Source organism: Dipodomys ordii, unplaced genomic scaffold (genome assembly GCF_000151885.1).
Source record: "Dipodomys ordii isolate 6190 unplaced genomic scaffold, Dord_2.0 Scaffold27, whole genome shotgun sequence".
Classification (NCBI taxonomy): Eukaryota; Metazoa; Chordata; class Mammalia; order Rodentia; family Heteromyidae; genus Dipodomys; species Dipodomys ordii.
Window position 1 is genome coordinate 2303879 of NW_012267243.1, and position 26867 is coordinate 2330745.

The 26867-nt window shown below is 42.2% G+C and overlaps 1 protein-coding gene across 2 annotated transcripts in view; it reads right to left on the reverse strand.

The window, feature by feature from the left end:
- The window catches only part of Rgl1 (ral guanine nucleotide dissociation stimulator-like 1), a 119863-nt gene extending 93256 nt beyond the window's left edge, over positions 1–26607 (reverse strand). For both annotated transcript variants that reach the window (XR_001175043.1, XM_013015720.1), the window contains exons 1-2: positions 26380–26607; positions 25290–25400 (exon numbers count right to left, since the gene is read on the reverse strand). Coding sequence is in view for 1 of the 2 variants with exons in the window: in XM_013015720.1 (XP_012871174.1) it covers positions 25290–25400; positions 26380–26406 (138 nt within the window). In the remaining variant the exon portion in view is untranslated. The remainder of the gene's footprint in view (positions 1–25289; positions 25401–26379) is intronic.
- Positions 26608–26867: the final 260 nt, after the last annotated feature.

Here is a 26867-nt window from a genome sequence, read left to right on the forward strand (position 1 = left end):
ATCACACAACAGCCTCTCATTTGCTGTGGTACACATTGCACTTATTGTTCTAGCAGCTGTAAATGCCTTTGAGCCAACTGCTTGACTTAAAAACAGGGTGGGAATGTGCATTGGTTTGACTTCTTACAATTCCAAGTGGGAGTATCAGAGAAATGAAATGCATGGGCTAATCAACCAGCTACGTGATCTACGTGTAAATAAATACATTGCAAGAAATCTACTCATGAGGCACTGAACTACGCATTATCTTCCAACACTCTGTTCACGAAAAATGCCAAGCAAACGAAGTCAGAATGTCCTTTTGATTGTCCTTTTCCTCATGCCAAGGTCTAAACCTTGAACATGAAGAATACTATCTTGGTCTCTGAATTTATAATATGTTTTCATGACTGAACTAGTATCCTAACATCTTAGAACATTTGTTTGCTCTTTATAATAAGGCCCTTACACACGGCATGAAATGTTTGTGGCTGAAGGTCTACTATGTCCCCTCTTAGCCACAAATCCTACTTGCATTCATTTATTGGCTCAGAAATATTTATGTAGCTACTATTATTTAAAGTACTATTATGGACAGGAATTATGCTATGATTTAGATGTAGTTTGCCTCCAAATCTTTATGCATGAGGAGGTAGGTCCTCAGTGTGGTATGTAAAGACAAGATGGGACCTTAAAGGGGGACTTTAATGGGATGTCCTTAACTCACTGGGGGCATGCTCTTGGAAAAGACTGAGGTCATGTTTGTGGGACCTGAGTTGTCCCTATGAGAATGAGTTGTTAAATAGGCTTGCCCTTCCCTTCTAGCTTTCTGTCTTGCCATGAGGTCTTCACAAAGATGAGCTGAAGTTCATGCCTGAACCTCCAGAATTATGAACCCAATTAAACTCCTTTTCTCTATAAAGTACCCAGCTTCAGGTATTTCATTACAGCATCAGAAAATGGACAAACATATTCCAGATACTACTATAAAAAGCTAACATTCAAACAAAGACAAGTATTGGATAAATTAGCCATTAGTTGTCTAATGGCAGTAGAGTTTAATGTCCCCCCCAAAAAATCAAAACAGAAAATGAGAGATCAGGATTTGAATCATAAAAATCAAAGTTTCATTGGACAAACTTATAATAATGAATAAATGTTCAAGTAAATAGTAAGACAGAACATTTCAAATAAAGTTATTACTTTTGCACATTCCCCAAGGTGACTTGGAAAGCTGGGAAGATAGACAAAAGGTGATGTGGCCCAAGGACAGAGAATCAGGGGAGAGTGGCAGAAGATAAACTTAGCGGGAGAATTTGATCTTATTATCAGCAGAACACCAGTCAAAGGCATTTAGCAGGAGATTATATCACAATCAATACAGAGGTCAATGTGAATATATAACTACAAGACCAGGCCTAAACTCAAATCATGTCTAACCCATAGCACCAATAAGAAATAGCTACCTCACATGACTAAAGCTATCAAAGTCAATTTTTTTAGATTTTATATGAACATGCTAGTGATCACAGGACTATGAGAAAGTATAACTGTCTAACTCAAGCAAAACACAGGCTTCTCTTGCCCAAGAGTTGTAATGGTCATGTTACCAGCAATAATTACATGTTTGTATTTTCAAATAGGAATTCTCCTCTGCCATTAAAAAAAAAAAAAAAAGTTGCAACATTTCCCTTTCCAGGAATGTGATTTAACTTAATAGCTAAGCTAATAATCACGAGCCGCTTATTTGGTGCAAACAAAGAAAGCACTGTCTCTGCAAGTGGGCACAATGGTCCTGGATAGGAGGTGGATTTCAGGGTCTGTTGAGAGTGATCATTCTGTTCTGTAACCCACCGGGGCTGCGTGACAGCATTACATAACTGCATAACTCCATAATGCCTTGTCGTTCTAATTGAAGCGGAGAGGCCTGCCTTTACTTCCAAAAGCTTTCCCCCTCACTCCCACAGCCTGTTAAAGATCCCACATTATACTGAGCCTCCGAAATCATCTACACAGCTATGGTAGTCAGTGTAAATAATGAAAGGTGAAGAGGGGAGAAAATGTTTGCTTGTTTTCCCCAAAAGGAGCAAGCAACTATGAGAGAGAATATTAAAAGAAGGCAGGCTAGACATACTACATTGAACTCCTCGGCTTTTAGCTCTGCCTTCATCGAGGAAGACATCGAACACTTTTCAAATCTTTCTCAGTTGAGACTTGATATGTACCCAATGGTCATTCAGAAGCATTTACTGAATCATTTTGCCAGAAAGTTATGACAGGCACAAACAAGCTACCAATAGCAAACAGAAAGGCATTGCCAGTCTGTATGCAAAACCAGCAAGAGTTAAGTGATTAAGGTTAGCCACCAATATTTCTCTGTAGCTCGGGTATCTCGGAGAATAGGACAGAAGGAGCTCATACCTTCTCCATACCTTCAAGTAGATCTGGAAGACCACTGTCCAGGGTGAAAATAAGGTTGAGAAAATAAAGCCTAAAGAACCATTACACTAGCTGGGCGGCAGTGGCTCACACCTGTAATCCTAGCTACTCAGGAAGCTGAGATCTGAGGATCGCGGTTCAAAGCCAGCCGGGGCAGGAAAGCCCATGAGACTCTTACTGCCAATAAACCACTCGAAAATCCAAAGTGGTGCTGTGGCTCAAGCAGTAGAGAGCTCATCTTGAGCGGAAGAGTGCAGGACAGCGACCAAGCCCAGAGTTCAAGCCCCATGACCAACCAAAAAAAAAAGAAAAAGAAAGAAAGAAGCATTACATTGAAGTGGAGTAATAGAAATCTTTCATGAGGGAAATTAATGTTCAATAGAGGAATTATTTCCCCAAGAAGGGATCCTTTAGACACCGACATCTTTAAAACTTCATTTCTTTTGATGGAATTGTTTCCAAAGTGCTCTTTTACTGCCTTCAAAGCAGTGACTAATCCTTCATCCAAAGCTCTAAAGACCACCAATCACTATAAGGCACTGCCGTATCTGTCCCAAGATAGACAGACATAGACATGCTTATTGTAAAAGAAAAAAAATCCCATCTACCCCCACATACTTTTCTAGTTCTTTTGCTTAGCAGTTAATCTTCATCTCTTTTTTACATGCATTTATAGAACTAACCTTTACAGTGTCTTTCATCTGCTAGCTGCTATTCTAGACTTGGAAAACAGAGGTGAAGTATGTCCATATGTAACCTAAAGTCTAATGCAGGAAACAGCCCATCAAAATGAAGCAATCAATGAATGAACATGAGGGTATGTGTCACGGTGATGTTAAGGAGCATGATGAGGAAAGGAAAGAATTATTCCAGAGTGGGTAAGGATTACAATTTAAATGAGTGGTTAGAGAGTCCTTCACCAAGGTGCTTTACATTAGGTTTCTCAGGTGCTATAAGCAGTGTATGTGCTTCTGCAAGCTCCACTCTTCAAAGTTGTGGACTAAGAACTTCATTCTGACTCTAGGTAAGTCACTTGCTTTGTTCCACAGTAAGAGCTGCCATCGTGATCATGAAGAGTCATGGCTTCCTTCCTGCTCTTTGCCAGGAAATGGAACCTGCTTGGGCTACTCAGGGAACTTCTTTATGTTTTTGTTTTTGTGTCAGTGGCTCATGCCTGTAATCCTATCTACTCAGGAGACTGAGATCTGAGGATTGTGGTTTAAAGTTAGCCCACGCAGGAAACCAATTAATTACCAAAAAGCCAGAAATAGAGCTGTGACTCAAAGTGGTAGAGCACTAGCCTTAAGTACAAAAGATCAGAGACAGCAACCAAGGCCCCAGTTCAAGTCCCAAGACTGGCACCAAAAAAAAAAAAAGAAAAGTCTCATGGACTTTCCTGAGCAGGCTAACTTTGAACTACAATCCTCAAATCTCAGCCGTCTGAGATTACAGGATTACAGGCATGAGCCACAAGTGCCCAGCTTCATGCTAAGTTGTTAAATATGCTAAAATAAAGCGAGAATGCCCAAAAGTCAGAGGATATTTCTTGTTTTTAGAGTACATAGACTCTTCGACAGCTCCAAACTTTGCCTCATTGCAGTACAGCACAGGGAGACCAGTCGGTCTCTGCTCCCTTCCTGACTCCTGCTCTCTGCCTTCCTTCCTTAAACTGTGACATGGCTCAAGCTTGGCTCTCAACTCTCTTCCATCTTCCATGATTTTCATATTATTCATCCGTATTTCTTAAAGCATCCTTATCTCTTCTCCTCTGGAAGCGGTTCCCACGCAGTATGTCTAAAATTCAAATCATTGAATAGCTACCATCCCACAGCACAAGGAAAGCCTTTTCAAGAATGCCTGTCTGCTAATAATACCACTATGTTCCTAGTTCAGCTACACCCAAAGCCTTAGAATTATTATCTTCAACATCTTCTTGCTGCATCAGCTGTCACAATTATCAACGCTCCTGTTTTCATCTACTCTGCTGATATGAGGAAATAAGATATTTACTTCAGACATAATGAACAATGATTGCTGAAGGGTTTATAGAAACCTTGAGGGGGAGTGCGGATGGCCCCACACAGCTATTAGCCGTGTATGGAAAACCCTACACAAGCAATGTATTTTTAAATAACTATGAACTTTATCTAACAGTAAAGAGGTTTCAAGAGAGAGGGAACAATTATTTCAAAAATAAAATGAAATAAAGTTTCTGAACAAATCAAAGTACTTGGAAGGGGTTTCTGTTCTAAATGCTCATACACAGGGATCTTGGTCTCAATGACACCCTTGTATTTACGAAGTTAGCCTGCTTCATACAGTTCATTATAGTAGCAGAGCACTGACTAACATAGTGATTGTCCAGGTTTTCTAATAAGAGATAGGAAGAAGGTCCCATAATTAAAGCTGTATGTATGTTTACATATCCAAAATGCAAATGCATTAATAGTTACGAAAGTTAGCAATCATAACAAACCAAGTCTTACGTGTTAATATCAAGTAAAAGGAAATTTTTCAACAATTCCAGGACAGAGCATAAGGAAAAGAATGGTTCGCTACAGATAGGTGGGGTTAAGGTTTGTAAGGGAATAGGTTTGTTAACTGATAACAAAAAGAAAGCAGAACTACTTCACCCCTCTTATGGTTCTATCTTACCTATCAAGGAACAAGACCTTTGAACTAGAAAAGGAAGGAAGGACCAACATAGTGAACAGGAAACTAAAGGCTGAACTTACATCATTTAAAAAAAAAAAAAAGTAGGGCTGGGAAGGGGGCTCAGTGGTAGAGTGCTTGCCTTCCATGCATGAGGCCCTGGGTTTCGATTCCTCAGCACCACATAAGCAGAAAAAGCCGGAAGTGGCACTGTGGCTCAAGTGGTAGAGTGCTAGTAGCCTTGAGCTGAAGAGGTGAGGGACAGCGCCCAGGCCCAGAGTTCAGGCCCAAGGACCAACAACAACAACAAAAAAGTACTTGGTCCTTTAAGTGATTTTGTGCCTCTAGAGACATATATCTGGGAAGGGCACAGAAAGCACCAGCAGAAGTGACCATAGCAATGATTAATGGAACCTTCACAGAAGCAAAGTCAAAGGGGTGTCTAAGGATGGCTACAAGAAAGAAAAAGTAACTAACTTTCAGACAGGACTTAAGGTAGACTAGACACAATAGATAGCATTTCTGCCAACTGCTGCCAAAATTCCAAATATGATATGCTAGTGATGACCACTAAGTATATGAAATCACTGTGAAAATCACAATCATATCCAACTTTTCTTCTTTTTCTGACCAGGCACAGTCCCCATGGAATGCTACAGATGTGAGACTAACAGACTTCAACTAACCATTCCACCATCTCCTTTCTTGCATCACTGTTGACAGGGATGGAAATGTTAAAAAAGTTAAATGTTAAGGGGTCAATTAGATTTATATCCAAATCAGATTGTCAAAGCATGCTGAGTGATGAGGACATGTTAATTACAGGGAGAGGAAATATACCTAGCAACCTAGAACCTCTCTAGAATCTCATTTTATTAAGTTGAAAGTTATAGCCCACAAGTTGGTTTGCAAAATAAGAATTTAAGAAGGCTACAGAAGCTGGGGAAAATACTAAAATAATTAAATTTAGCAAAAATTAAATACTTTCTATAGTTAGATTCTATAAAAAGTTATAGATCTTATAACATTTTATAAATTCTCTTAGCACAAGGTTAGTGAGACAGTTCAATGAGACGATACAATCCTACTTTTAAAAAGTCTTTGCTGAATTTAAGACGTGAATTTACAAAGAGACCTCTCTTAAGTTTCATACAAGACACAGTTAACAGCTAGACCTATTTGAAATTGCCAATGTTTGGTCCATTTTAACTTAGAAAATGGTGACTTCATACACTTATACCTACAAGTTTCAAGTGGTATACAAAGTCCAAATTACTTGGGAGTGCAGAGAGAGGAAACTGAGCACCTTTTGGGAGAAATGGGAGGAATTCATGGAAGCAGCAGAATGAGAGCTGGACCTGGAGTGATAGGTGGGATGTAAACAGAAGGACATTTGGGGAAAGGAGGCCAATTTAGGCATTGGCAACAGGGAGAAACAAGACCCTTAAGACAGGAAAGAAACCTGGCTAGCCACAGTGCACCGTAGGCAACTGAGTCATAGGAAGAAAGCACACCAGCAAGGGGGATTGGAACTCGACTTTAGAGGCCTCAAGGCTAATGAAGTCAGTGTTCAGACATTCTGAGATTTATCCAACAAAGGCCAGAGACAGCATGTGGCATATAATCAATGTTCAAATTTGAGTGAAGAAATGATTGAAAAAAAATGAGTGAAGTGGTCGACCTAATCTAGCTCCCAACTGCCAATCTAGTCTGTCCTTAGGGTTTCTATTTTATTTTTCCATCCCATGAAAGGCCTTGTAGGTCGTTTAGTGTAGTAACACCCTCAAAAATTCTGGGTGACTACCAACAGAGCTGGAAATTCTCAAGCCAAGTAGAGGTCAAAGGCTGCCGCCCGGCCCTCTGTCAAGACCTAGGGGAATCTAATTCACCAGGGCAAAATCTCCGAAGAAGACTTCGGTTCAATGACTCTTAAATGTTTTGCTTTGGGATTCTTTCCTAAGAACAGATGTCATCCAAGTCTACAAGTTTCAGAAACAAATGTTTGGTGGCTTTTGTGGGCAATTGTTTAAAAAAAAAAAAAAACAAGCATGTCTAAGGTATAATTTTAAAGAATCTGGCTCCAGGGGGGAAAAAAAAAGTTTAAGTATTAGTCACATGTTTCACATTTCTTGCTCTTTCCTGCCAGTTTTTTTGTAATTAAGAAAGGAAAAATGGGTCAGCCCAAAAGAATTTTTACAACTGTCAGAATAAACACAGAGCCATGTAACGCCAAGAACTTCAATGTTTGTGTCTTCCCCCTCTTCTCACTATGTTTTTTTAGTATTCCTTCTTCAGAACCCAGCCAGAAGCACAGGCTGGTGACTGCCTTAGGTCTTTGTACAGTAAGGACATCTTTCCTGCCAGGCTGAGAGAAGGCAGATGTGATGTGGATACAATATAGGCCTCTTCTGATTTCAATAGGACACTGTGGAGAGGATCTGAGTGTCACGGGCATCCCTGTTCAGCCCTGTGGGACTCCAAAGTCGCTAAGAAACCACCATGCTTCTTAGAAAGCATTGCTATCCATGAGACCATTTTGAAAAAGTCTTCAAGAAGCAAATAATGGCACAAATGTCACTCTTGGCCTCCAGGGGTGCTTTAGTGTAGAACATACAGCTCCTGCCTGCAGTAGGCAGCCATCATTCATTCCCCCTTCAACTCCAGCAGTCTCCTGAGTGGCTGCTGATTTTATGATGAGCACCCATGTTGGGGTTAGTGAGAAGGTTCCAGGACTGGCTTTTACCCACCAGATTTAAAGGTTGTGTTATATTGCTAGTTCCATGCTTTCTCACGGAGCTGACCAGGCCTCTCCGCAGTGCTTCATGTTAAATAAACACACCACCCCAGAATACTGACTTTTAAACATTTTAATTATGATTCACAGCAAAAAGGAAAAAAAAAACATTTTACATGGGGCCCAGTCCATGCACACATATGTTTAAAACAAAAAGTTTCCCAATTATGCCATTCTGATCATCTCTATTCCCACTACTCCATTCTTTTCTAACTTAAAAGTTGTAGAGTTTTTCTTTTTAACCTCCAAGTGGATTTAGGAACCACTCAAAAACTACAATCTGTTCTTTCTTTTTTGTTTTTGCTGCTACTGGGCTTGAACTCAGGGTGTCCTATTTTCCAGGCTAGTTTGCTCAGCTGGCACTCTACTACTTGAGTCAGGTCTTTAGTCCAACATCTTGCCAGTTAATTGGAAATAGAGACTGCTGCCTAGGCTGGCTTCAAATAGCAGTCTTCCAAGTCTCAGCCTTCCAAGTAAACAGGATTACAAGTGTGACTACCAGAGCCCAGCTTTTTGTAATCTGTAGTTTGAAAAATCAAATAAGGCCTAAGAGCAACACTATTCAATTGAAATATAATGCCAAGTAACAGGTCAATATTAGCTGCCACATTAAGAACAGTGAAAAGAAACAGGTAAAATTATTTTAACAATCTGACTTATTTAACTTATCTAGAATAACATCATTTCAACTTGTGATCACTACAGAAAATCACTGAAACATATTACCTGTTTTTATCCCTAATCTGGCATGAATATTACTTGGACAGAACATCTTAATTTGGAGTCGCTACAAAAGCCTAGACGTCTAGTATCCACCTTGAGCAGGCAAGCCCTACAGCATGCTTGACCCACAGCACTCAGTCTCTGGACCCAGACGCTCTCTGGGAACGGAAGGAAGAGCGCCATGCACTTCTGTGGAATCCCCCTGCACCACGTGTCATATGCTCTGCTTCCCCATCTACCTCCCCTCCCACCATCCACCTCCCCCCATGCACTATCAGCTCTTGTGCAGCCACAGTTCTGATTACAGATGGGAAATTTCAGTAAGAAGGCTTGAAAACCAATAAGAAGCTTTATCGTCTTGAACTCTTCAAACATAAGGTCCAAATGCATTTCTGAGGTATGAGAAACACAATGAATAAAGCAAACAAGTCAAACTAGAAAGTAACTTTTAGAGAATTTGTCCTAAAAAAATTGACTTGTTGAATACAAAACTGAGAAGTTAGCACAACTGCAACTATGTTACATAAAAATCTGTGCCTGTGAACAAGAGCAAGAAGTCAAGAAGGAAATAAGCAAAAACCAGAACTGTATTATCAGGGGTAGAATAATATTTGTTCTTCTTTTACAAAAGGTATCAATCTTTGCATCACGCTTTTAAGGCTAACGTGGCTAAAAAGTGCTTTCTCTTTTCCAAAGTGAACACATATCCAACTGGATGCCTGCACAGAGAAAAGGGGAAGGAAATGGTCAAAGCAGTCAGAGAAGTTGATTTTAATAGAGCTAATCACAGTTGGGACTATCTGAATAAAAAGCACCTAAAAACATCTAGAATTCTGGAAAACTGTTAGGTTTTGCACATTGGCAAAAAGTAGAATTTTTTTTTTAATGTAAAGTAGCAGCCAGGCATGTTGGCTAACACTGTAATACCAGCCACTCAAGGAGGCAGAGATCAGGAGCATCGCAGTTCCAGAGTAACCTGGCTAAAAGTTTGCAAGACTCCATCTCAATTAACAAGCAGGTACAGTGGTATGCACCTAACATTCTAGCTACATGGGAAACACAAATGGGAGGATCACTTTCCAGGCCCACTGGGGCATAAATGCAAGACCCTACCTGAAAAATAACCCTAGTAAAACAGGGTTGCGTTGTGTGTCAAGGGGTAGAGCAGTTGCCAAGGACAAAAAGTCCTGAATTCAACCCCCAGTATTTCTTTCCCCCCTCTAAAGAGTAAAAGATAACGAAGTAATGTATGAGAGGAAAGAGAGTAAGGGTTTTGAGTTCTACTAATGAAAATCAACACATACACAAGGGATATTCTGTAATTTATGTCACTCGTTTGTGGTTTTGCTTCTTCTTATTCTGGGACCAGGATACGAACTCAAGTGTCTGATGCTTTCGCTCAAAGGCTGGTGCTCTATCAACTGAGCCACATACCCTCAGCCCCTATACCACTTACTTTTAAATCTGTTTTTGCTACTGAATCCTGAAAAGAGAGGTGCACCTCAGAAGCACACAAACCTGGAACACATACCGCAGGAAAAGACTTGCAAGATGGGAACTTGCAAACTTTCTGCCACGTTGGCTTGGAACTGTGATCCTCCTGATTTCTGCCTCCTGACCTCCCTTGTGTACATGGAAGGTACTGGATACTGCCTCAAAAATGTGTCAAGTGCAGCAAAGCCAGACTGATCTAGACACTGGGGCCACACAGAGTTGAAGCAAATGACAGACCTCAGATATGGAGATATAATGAGATATGTGAAAACCCCAAGTAGGATAATTTGAGATTCAAAGCTGGGTTCCCAGAGGCCCATTCCTGACTCATGACTCAAAACTATTCACCCCTCAGAAGTTCTGAGATTAATTCTGAATCCCACGCCATCTCAGGTATAAAGGCTACCATACCTGCAGGGCTGCACGTGAAGGTCAAGCAAAAATAACACGGATGGAACAGAAACATCTTCCTTTGCTGTGTCCCTGCTTGAAGAATAAGCTGTAAAATCAGTCTGGCTTATTTCCTCAATATTTTCTTTTTGTTTCAAAAAAATGGGGCTTACATCATTATCGACAGCAAGAATAACGTCATTAAAGAAACATGTTGTTATTTGTGGTAGAAATAAGGCCAAACAGTTTCTAGAATGCCTACTAAGTTCTAGCTATGTTTCAGACACTGTGATGGGGATAGGAAGATTAATTAAATATGGCCTGTCCTCAAGACACTCAAATGAATAGGGCAAAGAGAAAAAGAATTTGTTAAATCAGTTAAGGGCCTGGAATGGTGGTACACACCTGTAATCACAATGCTCAGAAAGCTGATACAGGAGGATCACATATCCAAAGCCAGCCACGGCTATATACTGATTGCCTCTGAATATAGTCAATATACATATGTGAAAATGGAGCCAGAGAATGAGAGAATGAGTGGGATTGGGAACGATGGGGAAAATGATCAAAGAGGTGAAACTGATCAAGATGCATTATGCTCACAAACTGACATGTTGAATTGGAACTCTTGCATTCAACATTTTTAAACAAAATCTCAAAAGACACATTCCCAGAACTAAGAGAGAAATAAATGATGAGTTAAAGAACCCAAAAATTAAAAAAAGAATCATAGTAAGAGAGTGATAAGTGTTATAGCAGAGCTTCGGATAAAGTGCTAAGAAAATCCAGATTAAAAGGATAGTTAATTCAGAGGTGCTCAGGAAAGTGTAAGAGTAGAGGGGGACATTTGAGCTGGGGCCTGAGAAGTAAGTAAAGTTTGTGAAGATAAGGGATCCGCAGGCAGGAAAAGGGAGTTTCATATAAACATGAACTTCACCACACATCACCAAGTCTACAGCTCAGGATTTCCCTTGAGGACCAGCTCTTTCCACATGGGGAGCTGGAGGGCCCATCAAAGAGGACCATTACATTCTCTTCTGCCACTGGAAAAAGCACCATCGACCCTACTGCTATAACTACACACAGAGCAGCAGCAAATGCAGGCCTAGCATTTTCTAGCTCAGTCTTCTCGAGTTTCCTAAGGGATCCCTCAACCAGGCATTCATATGTGCGTTGTCTCGCTGAATGCTGAATTGAAAGTTGTTTTTTTATTAAAAAGCATCATCATCCTGCAACTCCAGATGAAGAACACACGAGAAGACAGAGCTGAGTCAACTTCAGCTCCCTAAGAAATACTTGAGTGGTCACAGAACAGAAGCAGGTGTGATGTGACAGCCACACGTGACAGCACGCTGCCTAAGAGTGCTTCCTGGGGCTCCGTGGAACACGGTGTCAGCTGTGCATGAAGATGAATGCTACACATGCGTGCACACACGCAGGAGATTTGTTGGTAACATGAGCAAATCATTTATTAAGCCTCCTTGGTACCAAAGACTTCGTTTTCAGCTGCAGCTCTGAGTACAAGGGTCGGTGAGTTCCTAACTCAGCTGAAAACAGGCACACAAGATAACAGGGAATGGATGTGGGGTGCAATTCACTTCAGTAAATAAGAAAAGATTATAGGACTCTGGGGCACCCCATATGAATAGAAGAAAGGTCTGATTTGTGGCCACACAGCCAAAGACTCTGGAGAGTATTTTTAAGCCAGAAGGACAGGAAGGAAGAACAAAAACAAAAACAAAGAAACGGAACTCACTTGGGAGAGAGGGAAAACAAGAAGGAAGCATCTGTAATAAGCAAATGGAAAGACAGTGAGAAAAATAGACCTTCAAACTGTGTTCCTAAAAGGGAGGCCTCCAGAGCCCTGCAGGAAAAGATGGAGAGGGAGGAAAACAATAAAGCAAGCAGCAACAGGACTGCTCAAAGGAAGCATTCTAAATGCCTACATCTTATGAGGGTCAGGGCAGGTCCGCTGGTAACATTCTTGCCTCTGGCATTAGGTCATGAGTTCAAATCCCACATTGATCTGGCCTCCAACCAACAGTTGATTTTCCAGCAGCTCAGCAAGTCTGGAAGCACTTTCCATTCCTTAGTGCACTGACTTACCACCTATCTGCAGCAAATTAAAAGTACCAGAAAGAGAAAATAGAGTTTTCATATGCAAGACATTCTTGGAAATGGCCCAGTATGGTGGTACATCCCTTGTAATGCCAGTTACTTGGAAGTCAGAGACCAGAATTTTGGTTCAAGGTCAAATATTTGTGGAAATTATCTTCAGAATTCAGTGGGAATGGTATATTTAATTTCACAACTAACCTAGAGAGAGAAGCCTGGTGACAGCACGTTTGTGTCTGTATGTGCTGATCTTGGAATTCTAACTCAGAGCCTGGGCACCATCCTTGAGCTTTAATGCTCAAGACTAGTGTTCTACCACTTTGACCCATAGTGCCATTTCCAACCTTTTGATAGTTAATTGGTAATAAGAATGTCACAGACCTTCCTGTCCAGGCTGGCTTTGAACTGTGATCCTCAGGTCTCAGGCCTTTTGAGTAGCTAGGATTACAGACATAAGCCACCAACACCTGGCATATTTGTATACATTTATGAGTTTTTATTAAGAGGTACATATATTAAAAAGCACTTTTATACATATTAACTCATATGATCCTCACCCACAGCAAAGGATAGAACAGGCATTTTCCCCATCATTTCAGAGATTCCAGGAAACAGATTTTGTAAATCATGTGACAGCCTGAAAATCCCATCCTCAGGAGTAATTCAGTTCATTACTGGTTTGGGACTCAAGTAGTATATGAACTAATCACCAGTGTATAATCAGGGCTGGAAATTTATGGCACTAGTACAATTTGCTAACATCTTAAATTACATCCAACTAAGACTAGCATAATGCTTCCCAAGCAAGTTTTAAATGGGTCAAATTATGTTACACACAAACACATACATACAGATAGTGCAATTAAATTTGCCAAACACTGATTGCAAAAGGAGGGAAGAAGGGAGAAATGGGAATATAACAGAAGGTATGAACTTGTTCAAAATACACTGTATACACAATAAAACTCCTCTTTGTACTAATGTATATTAATTCAGAAATTAAGCAGTGGCTCCTGCCTATAATTCTAGCTACTCAAGAGGCTGAGACTTTAAAGATCTTGATTCAACACTACTACCCTGTTGGTAGGAATGTAAACTGGTTCAACCACTCTGGAAAGCAGTATGGAGGTTCCTCAAAAGACTAAACATAGAGCTCCCCTATGACCCAGCAATCCTACTCCTGGGCATTTACCCAAATGATCATAAACAAGGCAACACTAAAGCTATCTGCATAACTATGTTCAAAGAAGCATTATTTACCATAGCTAAGATATGGAGTCAACCCAGATGCTCCTCAGTAGATCAAGAAAATGATATATATATAGATGTATAGATACACATACACACACAAACACACACACACACAAACACACACACACACAATGGAGTTCTATGCTTCCATCAGAAAGAATGACATCGCCCTATTCATAATGAAATGGAAAGACAGGAAAAAATCGTATTAAGTGAAGTAAGCCAGACCCAAAGAAACATAGTTCCCATCGTTTCCCTCATTTGTAATAATTAGTATATGCCCAGGATAGTCCTAGCAGAGGTTCACAATAGCCCAATAGCTACATACACATAAAAGATGTTAATCGAAGCCAGGTGCCAGTGGCTCACACCTGTAATCCTAGCTACTCAGGAGGCTGAGATCTGAGGATTGGGGTTCAAAGCCAGTCTGGGCAGGAAAGTCTGTGAGATTCTTATCTCCAATAAACCACCAGAAAACCAGAAGTGGCACTGTGGCGCAAGTGGTAGAATGCTTGCCTTGAGCTGAAGAGGTGAGGGATAGCACCCAGGCCCAGAGTTCAAGCCCCACAACCAACAGAAAAAAAAAATGATGCTAACTGAAACAATCTCCCCGATATGAAAACAAGAGGGTTTTTTTGTTGTTATTTTTTTTCCTTTTTTTGGTGTACTGTTTGCAGTTACTGCTTTGTCTTTCTTTTTTTCTCCTCTGGTTTATTCCCTATGGTCACTGTTTTTTTTTTTTTTTTATTTTGGTACCCTCTGTCTTGCATATAAGTTTTTTTGACTTGAGGAAGGGAAATGGAACAAAGAGTGAACAAATGCAACAGTAATACTCACTAGACACTAAGTTGGAAATGAACTTTACAACTTTGGGGGGGAGGGAAAATGGGAGAAAAACAAGGGAGGGAGTCACACTGCTGGAAAAGAAATGTACTCATTACCTTACTTATGTAACTGTAACCCCTCTGTACATCACTTTTACAATTAAAAAAAAAAGGAAGAAAAAAATTTTTTTCTCCATCAGCAGCATATGACCCACTGCTAGATAAATGGATTTTTTAAAGTTAATTTGTGTGTATGTGTGTGCACGTGCATGAGCACACATGTGCACACATGAGTCCTGGGTCCTTGAAGTCAAGAACTGAGAGCTAGACTTGAGCTTTTTGGCTCAAGGCTAGTGCTCTACCATCTGAGCCACAGTGCCACTTGTGGCTTTGGTGGTTACTTAGAGATGAGAGTCTCATGGACTTTGCTGCCTGGGTTCACTTTGATCAGCAATCCTTAGATCTCACCCTCCTAAGTAGCTAGGATTACAGGCATGAGCCACCAGCACCCAGAAAGAAATGAACACCAACGAATCTAGAAAACCTGGAGGACTTTGAGACGGAAAACCTTGGGGCCTGAAACATCGCTCACTCAGCCTTTCACTGGCAGGCAGGCAGGCAGGCAAGCAGAGAGGAGGCAATACTTCAGTTAAACCAGGATCCCTAAGCCCTGCCATGGGTGAGTCTTCCTCTCAAGTGTGTAAAGTAAGAGAGAATGGGAGCAAGTGATATCAGAAATAAGTATGTTCTAAAACCTTCCCATTTTTGTTAGCCATACAACCTGGGATGACGTGTAACTCCCAGCTCCAGAGGCCCATGTAAGAAAACTAGCCCAGTCTCTACAGGCTCCATGACAGAGAAGGTCTGACAGAGGAGGCTGACACTGAATCCCACCACTGAGGTGAGGGCACACCAGATCCTAGGCACTTTGCCTACTAACTCCTGTATGTACAAACCACAGCAATTCCGCCAGGGTAGTTCTGGCACTTTCAACTTTCCCTACTTTACAAGGAATTCAGGCTTAGAGAAGTTATGTGGCCTTTCAGCCCAAGTCCACAACACAAAACTCACAGGTACAGAGCTGAGTTTTGAACTCAGATCTGTCTGGTTCCAAAGTGCAGGTTCTTAACCAGTGCCCTAGACTACATTTCCTCCCTGGACCCCTGCTTAAAATAACCCTAAAAAGGAAGAGAAGTCCGGATGGGGGAGTGGGGGATGGGATACAGCTCCTAGGACCTCTGAGCCAACAGAAAGAACTCTGACCTAATTCCCCAATCAGGCCTTAATGGCTCTGGGTCCTGTTAATGCTTGATGGAGTGACTTGAAACAGCCTTGTTTATTGTGTTCTAAACTTAGGAGGAGTCAACCTTTGGACAGAAGTGGCAAATCTTTACCCTGGACTTTACAAACTAACCAAATGCTTCCGTTTTCCTGAGTTTTCTATTTAGGTCTATCAGTTATCTCAATAAACAACTCCAAGTGTTGCAATTTTAACTAGGAAAAGGCACAACTCTAAAGCATTTTATTTTTAGCCAATGTCTAATCTGGCTTCGGCACTTTTACCTGTAGCCATTAAATGGTCTTTCGTTGGATGAACATTGACCACCTGAAGTGACAGAGTGACAGGAGTTATAGGCCAAGGACACAAGTAAGTAGGGAAGAGTTCCTAGCAGAGAAGCTGCAGTCAGACTCAGGGAAATGGGTTGGCCTTTTAAAATTATGAACTAGAAGACTCTGCACTGTCTTCCTTCTTTTTCATTTTTTTTCTTCGGGGTTGGTGCTGGGGCATAAACTCAGAGCCTGGGCACTGTTCCTTAGCTTTTTCACTGAAGACTGGCATTCTATAGCCACAGCTCCACTTCCAGCTTTTTGCTGGTTAACTGGAGATACTATCATGGACTTTGCTGTTCACATTGGCTTTGAACTGTAATCCCCAGATCTCAGCCTTCTGAGTAGTTAGGATTATAGGCATGAGCTACCTGCACTGGCTGGCTTCACTCTTATAAAAGATGAAGACAAGTATTTAAATCCGCAGGATATAAAGGAAAAGAGCTGAATTCCTCAATAGTTTGCAGACTAGAACAGATGTAGAGGAAGCTTCTGGGGGAACTAATATGGGTTAAGATAAAGTATGTTGTAATGAATTCAAATATATGGACCAATGGAATTCAATGGAATTCAAATATATGGCATAAGCAATAGAAGACTAGACAAAGTAGGGTAATGCGATATTTTTAACGGATCTAAAGAATCTAGAACCAATGATTACCACCACGGTTACCCTCGAAGTCTTTGGCTGGGTGGTATAAAGGAGAAAGTAGCTTTAAGTAACCATTGTAAGCAGAGACACACATCATCAGAGCCTTACACACTGCTACATCAGTGAGAAGGAGTGTTTCTACAAGGATAAGCAACAGTATCTGCCTTCAGTGATTTTTCTCTGCATAAAGCTGAACTTCCAGCTGGGCGCTGGTGGCTCACACCTGTAATCCGAGCTACTCAGGAGGCTGAGATCTGAGGATTGGGGTTCAAAGCTAACCTGGGCAGGAAAGACTGTGAGACTCCTATCTCCAATAAACCACTAGAAAACTGGAAGTGGCACTGTAGCTCAAGTGGTAGAGTGCTCGCCTTGAGCTGAAGAACTGAGGGACAGCGCCCAAGCCCAGAGTTCAAGCCCCGTGACTGACCCAAAAAAAAGTTGAACTTCCTACAAGGTAAAGTCTCCTCCTGATGCTGTAAGCTCCTTTTCTTCTTCCATTTTTAGTCTTTAAAAAATAAAAACAACTAAAGGCTGCTTTCATGGTAAAGTTAATCAGGCAAATAACAGTAATAACCAAGTCAAGTTTTGATTGATTATACACAACAGTATATTACAAAGATGTAATAAATCCTAACAAGTAAAATGTGAAAGACTTTTTTCTTTTTCTTAGTATTTGGGCTGTTTGTGTGCAAGTATTTGAGACAGACAGACAGACAGACATGGAGATGGGGTAGGAGAAAAATAGGGAATCATCAGACAGGATTAAAAAATGTCTTTCCTAGGAGAACAACTATCCTTCACAGTACGCCCTGTAGGAGCAGTGCTGTCAGCAGCCAGGATAAACAGAGTCTGGAAGTTTAAAGACATTGAGAAAGGAGGAGGAAGAAACATAACCATAAAATTCCTTGTGTCTCTAAAGACACAATTATAAGTTAAAATGTTGTCTAGAATACAACTCTGTAATCAGAGCCTGTGGGTTCCATATTTATTCTCTTTCCAACCTACAGATTCAATTTGTTTAGTTTATAGGGAAACAGAAGACTTGAAAGGAAAAGGATAGAAAAAAAAAAGAAGAAGAAGAAAAAGATAGAAATTGGCTCTGCAGAATTTTCTGGAATCTGAGAAGCCCCGCAGTTTTTTCTGCCTTCTTCCTGGTGAGTCTAAACTGAGATTTTTGTCTCTAGACATGACACATCAGGCAAGCCCGGATCTGGTGTTTCCTCTCATGGGAAAAGAGGCATTTACTAATATATTACACAGAGGAAGCCTGGTCTGAAGTCCCTAATACCTTTAGCTCCCCCAAAAAAGAGGGTTACACTGACCCCCAGGAAGCCAGCTGGCTTCTGCTGACCTGCTCTTTGAAAGCCAGGCACTTGAGACCCAGGCCTACCCCAACCCTCGTTCTTGCCTCCTGCCCTGACCCCCTCCCTCCTACACCTACAGCCATTCCCCCAGGCAGCCTTCTTCACCCTGCTACCAGTTTCAGGTCCTCTCCCTTTCTTCACCTTAATACCATGGAAGACTTCTCCAAGGTCCCCTTTCTCCATTGGCTCCTTTCCAATACATCTACCCTTCAGCTGTCTGTCATCGCTCAGAAATGCAAATCTCATTTGCCACTCTGCTTAAAACTGTTTTTGTCTTAGAACTTTTGGTTGGCTGTTCCAGTGTTCAAGTGGGCACTATCCCTGAGCTCTTTTGCTCAAGGTCAGCACTCTACCCCTTGAGCTACAATGCCATTTCTGGTTTTTGGTAGTTTTCTGGTAGTCTCATGGACTTTTCTGCCCTGGTTGGCTTTGAACCCCGATCCTCAGATCTCCGCCTCCTGAGTAGCTAGGGTTACAGGCTTGAGCCACCAGCGCCCAGCTATGAAGCCACTTCTATGGCTTGGCAATGCCAGAACTGAGAGCCCCAGCTCTTGTGGACGTGGCCTCCGTGCCTTGCTTTCTAGGTCCCTTTCCTGTCACTTTCCCTCTATTTGTCCCTTGTCCCTTTTGTTAGGTCCACAAGGTAAAAACTGACCCCTTCCCTTTGTTTTCCCTCGGTGCACAGGTACCCCTCCCTAGAAGTTGTGGCCCAGCATCTGTCACCCAGGTAACTGGCGCACCTGGGGGCAGTGGGAGGCTCTGATGTCACTTCCACTTCTGCTGTGGCCACACCTCCTCCTTCCTTCTCCCTATATAATCAATCTCCATGATTAGTCCCTCCCTCTTCTCCCCCATCTACTCTCTGTACAGTCAGTCTCCCTCCCTCCCTCCCTCCCTTCTTACTTCCCTCCCTCCATCTCTCTCATTTTCCCTCTCCCTTCTCCAGCCCCTTCTCCCTTCCCCCTCTTCTCTCTGCACACCTCCATCCTGTACAGGGTCAGCAGGTTCTGTTTCTCCTAATTCTTCTAATGCCTGAGCAACCACGTGGAGGTCTCCTTAATCCAAACCTTGCCTCACATGGGACTCGCTTCCCAGTGACTGGCTCCCAGGAAAGTGAACCCCAGTGCCCCACATACCCACTTTTAACTCCTCCTCAGTTGCCTGAAGGAGTCACTCTGCTGTGCCACCTCTTCCCTGGACAGTCCACCCTCTGTCCCTTCTGATGCCAGTGACCTCTTGCAGGGTCCCCCACTCTTACCACAATAGATTGTAATCAGCTTAACCTTGGGGCTCCCATTTCCCACTTCAAAGCAAAGTGGTCTCACCTAACTCTGTCCCCGGTATTCAACAAGTGAGCGGTTGGTGAATAAGTGGATGTATCCAAGGAGATGTCAAATCCAGAAGACATGCAACCACAGTGGGGGAGTTCTTCCTGGATGTGTTTACCCGTGAATGACCCAGAAACCCCAGCAAACTCCAGATCAACTCTACAGAGCTAGCCACACCCATTGGCAATCCACAAGAAGCTAGCTGAGTCTAAGAGAATGACAGCTGTTATCTTGCCCCACTTCTAATCCTTTTCTTGCTCTGTTTATAAAACTATTTTCTCACTGCAAAATTACATCATGATGGAAATCTTAATGCTTTACTTAGTGGTCTTTGCACATTTTATCAAAAAATATGTATGACAGTTTCTGTAAGGCTCTGATTATTTAGGATGATAAAGTTTAAAAGGAAATATATGTCATAAACAAAAGAAATTAAAGCAAGTGGTATGGGACAGACCCCCAACTAAGTGCTAAAATGTAATTTAAATTTCAGAGGCAAACAAAGTGGCTCATGCTCGTAATCGCAGCAATAAGCAGGCTGAGGTAGTAGAAGAATTATGAGTTCAAGATCAACCCAGTAAAGACTCTATCCCCAAAATCAAAACAAAACAAAATGGCAACAACAACAAAAACTCCAAGAAGCTTTTTACTTTATAACTTCATAGAAATGAGAACGTGCTCATAATATTAATTTTTAATCAAATGTATACTTGCAAGTATAAAAAGTTAATTATATATGTTATTTGCTGGATAGATGTATTTTAAACACAATTTGATATTCTGTAGACTTATGAATGGAAATAGATATTCTTGATTAGCTGTTGCATTGTTCTCACATGGATCCTAATAGATTGTAAAAACAGTGAAAGGCACCAATGTAATAACAGTATCTCAGGCGATTCAAATTTGCTCTATTTTCTTGATTAGCACTATTGACCATATTATTGGACTAATTATTTTAAAAACATGTTCCCCAAGACAAATGATAAACACCAGTCGTTTCATTTACAGATGGTTTTCAAATTTTGAAAGGTTTACTTTGTAAAGCCTAAATTAAACATTCCAACAGACAGGAATAGTGCAGACCCTTGGCCTGATTTCCAGATGAAAACAAGGATGACCAGCTGTAAAGGCCAGGCTCCTCTAGGGCTTATCTTGTTACAATTCTAAAATCCCGCTCCTGCACTTTCCAACCACACATAGTTGTCAAGCTCGCCAACACTTTTTAACTCATGCATTGCCTTCCTATCTTCACTGTTCAGCAATGAGACAAATACAAATGGGCCTCCTGGTTTTTAAAGGCACTGAGGAATTTTTTTGTTAAAATGAATAATCAGTACTTTTGTTTGTGCCCTGCTTTGTTCCAGAAAGAATGTTGAGACAGCTGTAATCATTACCTAATTGATTTTTCTTGCTCCCATGCTCTCTTCTCCTCTTATAAGCCAACATCTTCATGCTGATTTTGTGTTCCATAAGAAGGAGCCATATGTTCATATTTATCAAGACCATATCAGTTTCCCAAAGAAGGGTGAAGTTCAGAACCATTTACTTAACAAACACTTATTGAGTTTCTGCCCAACACACAAGCAAATGCAAGAGAATGAGGTACACTCATGATATGGAGATACAGAATACTCTAGAATAACAGAGAAGGGACAACTCACTCAGACTTGGAGGATCAAAGAGAATTCCCAGAAGTAAATTTAAATGAGAAGTCGTGAACTATAACTCTATGAAGGCAACATGGACAACAACCCTACCAAAATGCTAGGTAAAGACAATGCAAATGGCATAGACAAGTGAGAGTCAATTTCTCAGCCCAGAGAAAGTGCTGCAAATGCTTACTTACCACTGCAATCACAGAACCCTCCAACTGGCCACAGTTCACCTAAACACTGGGCTCAATAGCAGATTCCCAGTTCCCTTTGTTTTTATAGCCTGCATCTTTCTGTCCTATTTCACTGTCTTTAGTTATCAAGCTTTTCAACTCAGTCCATCAAATATCCATCAAAAGCCCATATGGAAACAGTGTGACAGATACTAAACAAGCAGGGAGTCAGAGGGTCCCACCACAAGGACCACATGAGCCCAGAAGTACAGAACTGAGAAAAGCCATGAGACCATCCGTTGACCTCTCCACATCCCACAAACCTTGAAGAGCTGGCCAGGCACTAATAACCCTGTGAAACAAATATTGCTATGTTAATCTTTTCTTACATTTGATACATTTTTCTGGCTCCTAAGTCCGTTCTGTTCTGAAGATACCCACCCCCTTCCCTGAATTCTACTGTTCCTTTGGATAGTCTTCCTAAAAATGGTATCTTTTCCTACTTTGAGACAATCTTGGCATCTTTTAACTCGTTTCTACATATCACTATCAATATGCAGCCACAATGTTGGGATCAAGACAAGTAACAAATGTTGACCATCTAACTTCCCAACAACTACTGGACACCCCACAAACTCTTCTAATCCTGAGATTTTATGATTTCATGACATACTTGGAGCTCCTTTTCTATGAGAACTATAAATGAATAAAATTATCCCAGTCTAATATGTTACTACAAAAGAAAATACATCCTCATTTTAATAATACTGGGTTTTCCCAAACTGACAACATACTTCTACTGTCAAATGTACAGGACAGCAGTGTATGTATAAATAAACTGGGACTGGGCCACACTTAGTGGTGTAATTGACAACTAACACATAGGGTCTTCTAAAGATCAGCTAAGTGCAAAATCCAAGCAACATAATAAAATATCAAGCACTTCACATGTTTCAGATGGTATAAACTATCGTACCATGATAGTTCACATCTGAGAATGTGTAATTATTTTGCTATGCTTCCCAGAATTGAATGTTAATGCTCTGGAGATCTTAGCACTAGAAAATTTAAATATTGGACTCCATCTTTTAGTCTTTCTGAACAGTGTTATAGACATAAAAGGAACTATGCCTACACTCATTCACAACATGATCTCGTACATCGTCAGAGCACATTATACATGTTCACAGTGGCGAGCTTATCAATAAGATCTTCATAATACATCTCACAATGAAGGTTCAAAGCTCAGAAAGGACCAGAAAGCCACATTTCCTCAGGTCTACACAAGATATGACCTCTAAGATAAGCACTGTATAGCATCCTTGCTTTTATGAGCCAATGTTCTGTCTACTTCTATAGAAATAGCTAAGGGTCCTAGATAGTTTCAGACAAAAAAGCCCTACCTGGGTGCTAATCTGGCCTCCACCATTTCTTAGCTATGTGACACTCTGCAAAGCAACTTAACCTTTCTGGGTTAGTTTCCTTGTATGGAAAACAAAAGACATAATCATAATACCACCTTCCCCACAAAGTCATTGTCATATTTCAATAAGGATGACCTATCCTCCTCTCCTCAATCTCTTGTTAACTCTAAAACTGGTTAATTGGAAGGATTCTGAGTAGGGTGCTGGAATGTAGCAAAACAAACACCAGGAAGCCACTGAGTCCCAAAGAAAAGGGTTTTGTAATGACTACGGCTCAATTGGTTGAGTCATATTAAGTCTGGAATTTTCTAGGACATAAACAGAGCTGTCACATAGGACACCTAAGAGACAAAAACAAGGGGTTTCAGTGGTGAGGAGTTCTCAGGACTGACAGACAGGGAGCATGGCTGGAGCCGTGAGAATGTGCTGTGCACCATGTTGAAATAGGGAGAGAACAGCTATTTCTCCTTCGACTAGAAACAATTTCCTTTTCTCTCTTTTTTAAGTACTAGGGGTCAACTCAAGACCTCATGCTAGAGCCGTACTCACAATCTTTGTGTTTTTAGTTTGTTTTTCATTTAGGGTCTCACACTTTTGCCCTGGAGAGCTTCAGCTCTCAATCTTCCTATCTCTATCCTTCTCACATAGCAGGGATGCGAGGCGTGTGCCACCACACCCAGCTTCATCTAGCATCAATCTTACATACTAAAAAATAAAAATGAAAATCAAGGGTCAACCACCTAAGAATGCTAAAAATTTGAGAAAACTCAGAAGGTGGGGAGATAAGAACAGAACAATTAGTGAGAATTACTAAATAACCACCGTTAGCTAAATGAATGACAGGTTATGTGTGTAGAACTTACATTTTTCCCTCACTGCATTTATTACTGTTGTATTTGGCTTTTAAAAAAACTGTCTTCCACATATTAGTCACATTAGGAAGAGGAGAACAACTCAACAGCAGAAAGCATTAATAGCTATTTGAAGGCCAAAGGTTCAGAACACGTATATCAGTCAGAAGTAGCCAGATAGGCCAAACCACACCAACACTACATTTAAACACAACACATATACACAACCACAAAGAGCCAAGTGCTGACTGATCCAGACAGCTAGCTCTGGTCCCCCTATCAGGTAGGTCTGCTGCAATGCACAGGAGTAACTTGAAGATCATTTTCTAAGGAAGACTCCTGCTTGATAAATGAAGCCCTCTTATTTTCCCTAGAACAACTCCTTCAAAGACCATACTTGCAGTGTCACCAACAATTTCCTGTCTTAGCAGGTGGTGTCTCGTGCTCATTACTGTAGCAGTAAGCCAAAGCATAGAAGAGCTGTGTCTGTGGTCATGGCAGGGGCAGAGATGGCTACTGGTTCTCCTAGCTTCAATGCCAAGACTTACGAGTCACGTGATGTTTCTACACTTCACATGAGGCCCTGGGAACTTCCCACATGGATTCTGCTGCAAACATTGGGAATTTTGTGAAATCTCCAAGCCAGTAAAGCTGGAGACAGGTACCTAGTCTTGAATGTACCTAAGCTTGGATGTCGCTAGAATATGGTCAAAGTCAAAGCACATTCCATCCCTATGTCCGACCAGCTAGTGTGTTCTTTTCTGATGCTCCTATGTCACTTCTCACTGCCCTCCTGGAGGTGGACTTCTATCTCCAGCTGAGAGTTCCTTCAACCTTTACCAGTTCACGCCAGCCCAAGGTAGTGATCCAGTCACCAGGCTTTCCATTTTGCACAGTCCCTTGATTTGAGATGTGTTGAAAGATCCACTGGGCAAATTAAGAACTCACATGACCCTACCTGATAGTTAGCAGCTCAGTGGGAATGTCTTGTTCTTGGAAGCAGCATGTTTCCAAAGTCCCCCTCTGTTCACACTCAACATGGGACGTCGTGGGCTCTAAGCTTACAGTTGTCTCCTTGTGGGCTAATAGAAAGGAGATCACCCTGGGGACACTGCTACCCCTCTGAGGAATCAGGTCTGGAATGGTCTGACCCCTGAGCATTCTGGGTATCCTAGAAGCAGGGGAGAGAGTGCTCTCAGCAATAGGTGACTGGGGGGGGGGCAGATGCCATCTGGACACCCCCTGCTTATGACTCTTCTCTAACCAAGGGCTGCTATTTTTCTGTGTCCCTTTCTGCCACTCCTTACCTAACCTATTTGTCAGATACCTTGAAAAGTTTCTCCGAGATTCTGAATTATTAACAAAGGTAGAGAAGATGCTTTGGAAAAGCCTGCCAGTACAAAAACAGACCTGTGTACTAAGTTGCAAGCTTTTGGTCATTAGTAGTTTCCTTTTCAAGGCCAAAAGAAGAAAAACGGAAAGGGAAAATAACACACTGCCTTTGCTAAAATAATATTCACGGACCAACAGATTCTGAAATTCCAAAGTTCACCATCGCTGTGGCTTTACTCACCCCGAGCCATCTTGCGCCTTTATTGGCTGCCTGTTGAATCTGGACTCTTTTGAGGGTGACATTATAAACAGCTCCTTCCTCTACCTCTTCACCCCAGTCCTGAATCGAGCTCTGCCAGGGACAGAATAAAGAGAAAGAAGAAGGAGAAAAAAAAAAGAAGTTATTATTTTTCCTCCTTGCTAACCACAATCTATCCCAGCTGCGTTGCTGCTCACCAGGAGCACAGGAGACACAAGCTGGGCTGTTCCAAATCAAGATTTCAATGAGAGCAATCCAAGGCACATTGCGACAGAGTGAACGCTGAGATTTTCTTGGCCCAGAGCCCCTTCCTGGGGTATCAGGATGCCCGTGACTTTGCCATTTTCTTATTTTTCCTAGACTCGCTCACTTATCTTGGTTTCTTTTCAATCTTTTTCTTTTCATTAAAAAAAAAGAAGCTACAGCAACAACTGTAGTTTAGTCCTGATTAACTTTTCCCCTAAAGTAAAAGGAAAAAAAATAACTCATCTGTTTAAAGAAAAAAAAGTTGATACTTTTTAAAGTGGCTCAAACATGTGAGCAAACTGCACTTCGACTCAAGACACAAACAAGTGTTTAAAATGCCAAAAGTCTCACTCCTTTGGAAGTAAAATGGCTTGCATCTCCCCCCTCCACCCCTTTCTTATTGTTGTGGAATCCAAAAAGTGAGCGGGGGTGGAAAGTTTTTATTTCCGTAAAAGAATCTGGCAAGTGCAGAAAAAGCAACACATCCGGGCGCAGCCCCGACTGCGCGCGGGCAGCGGGCGACCCCCGGGGGTTCCACGTCGCCAGCGAAAGCTTAGGTCGGGGTTTAAAGAGCTGCGGGCGAGAGCGCGCTTGGCGGGCGCTTCCCCCGACCCACAGCTCCTTCTACAACTTCCCCGCCGGCACCCCGAGGTCCGGGCGACGGCCGGGAGAGGAGGCAATGGTTTACCGGGAGACGGCGGCGCGAGCCGCGGCTCCCAAGCCCGGGAGCGCCCGGCTGGGTCCCCGGCCCCGGAGAGTGAAGCCCGCCCCGGGAAAGCGGGCGAGGATGCCCGGCTCGGAGAAGAAGGCGGCGAACTCTCGTTACCATTTTAGCTTGCCAAAGCAATTTCATTCTCAGTTTTCTCTCCGGTTCGCGCACGCCTCATGATGCGCCCTGCTCGGAGGCCCAGTCCCCGTCGGGTCCCGGTCCCGGTCCCGATCCCGATCCCGAGCGGCCGCCGCGCACACACACGCGCTGCCGCGCCGCCCCGCCGCCGGTGCGCGCGACTCCGGCCACAAAGGGAGCGCAGCGAGCGAGCCAGCGAGCCTGGAGCGGGGAGCAGACTCCTCCCCACGCCCCTCCGTGATGTCAGGCTTTCCTGTTTGTGCCTGAGAGCGCACTCTCCCTTTCTTACATCCCAGGGACCAAAGTCAGCGCGAAATCTTCTCGCTGGCGCCGCCGGGATGGCCAAGTCACCCTTTTAAGTTTGTCAGGCTTCCCCTGGAGGCCACCAGGTGCCAAAACAGGCCGAGTGCGGTGGGGGGTGGCGGGCTGTCCGCCTTCTGCTTCCTGCGCTAAACAGGAATGTAGAG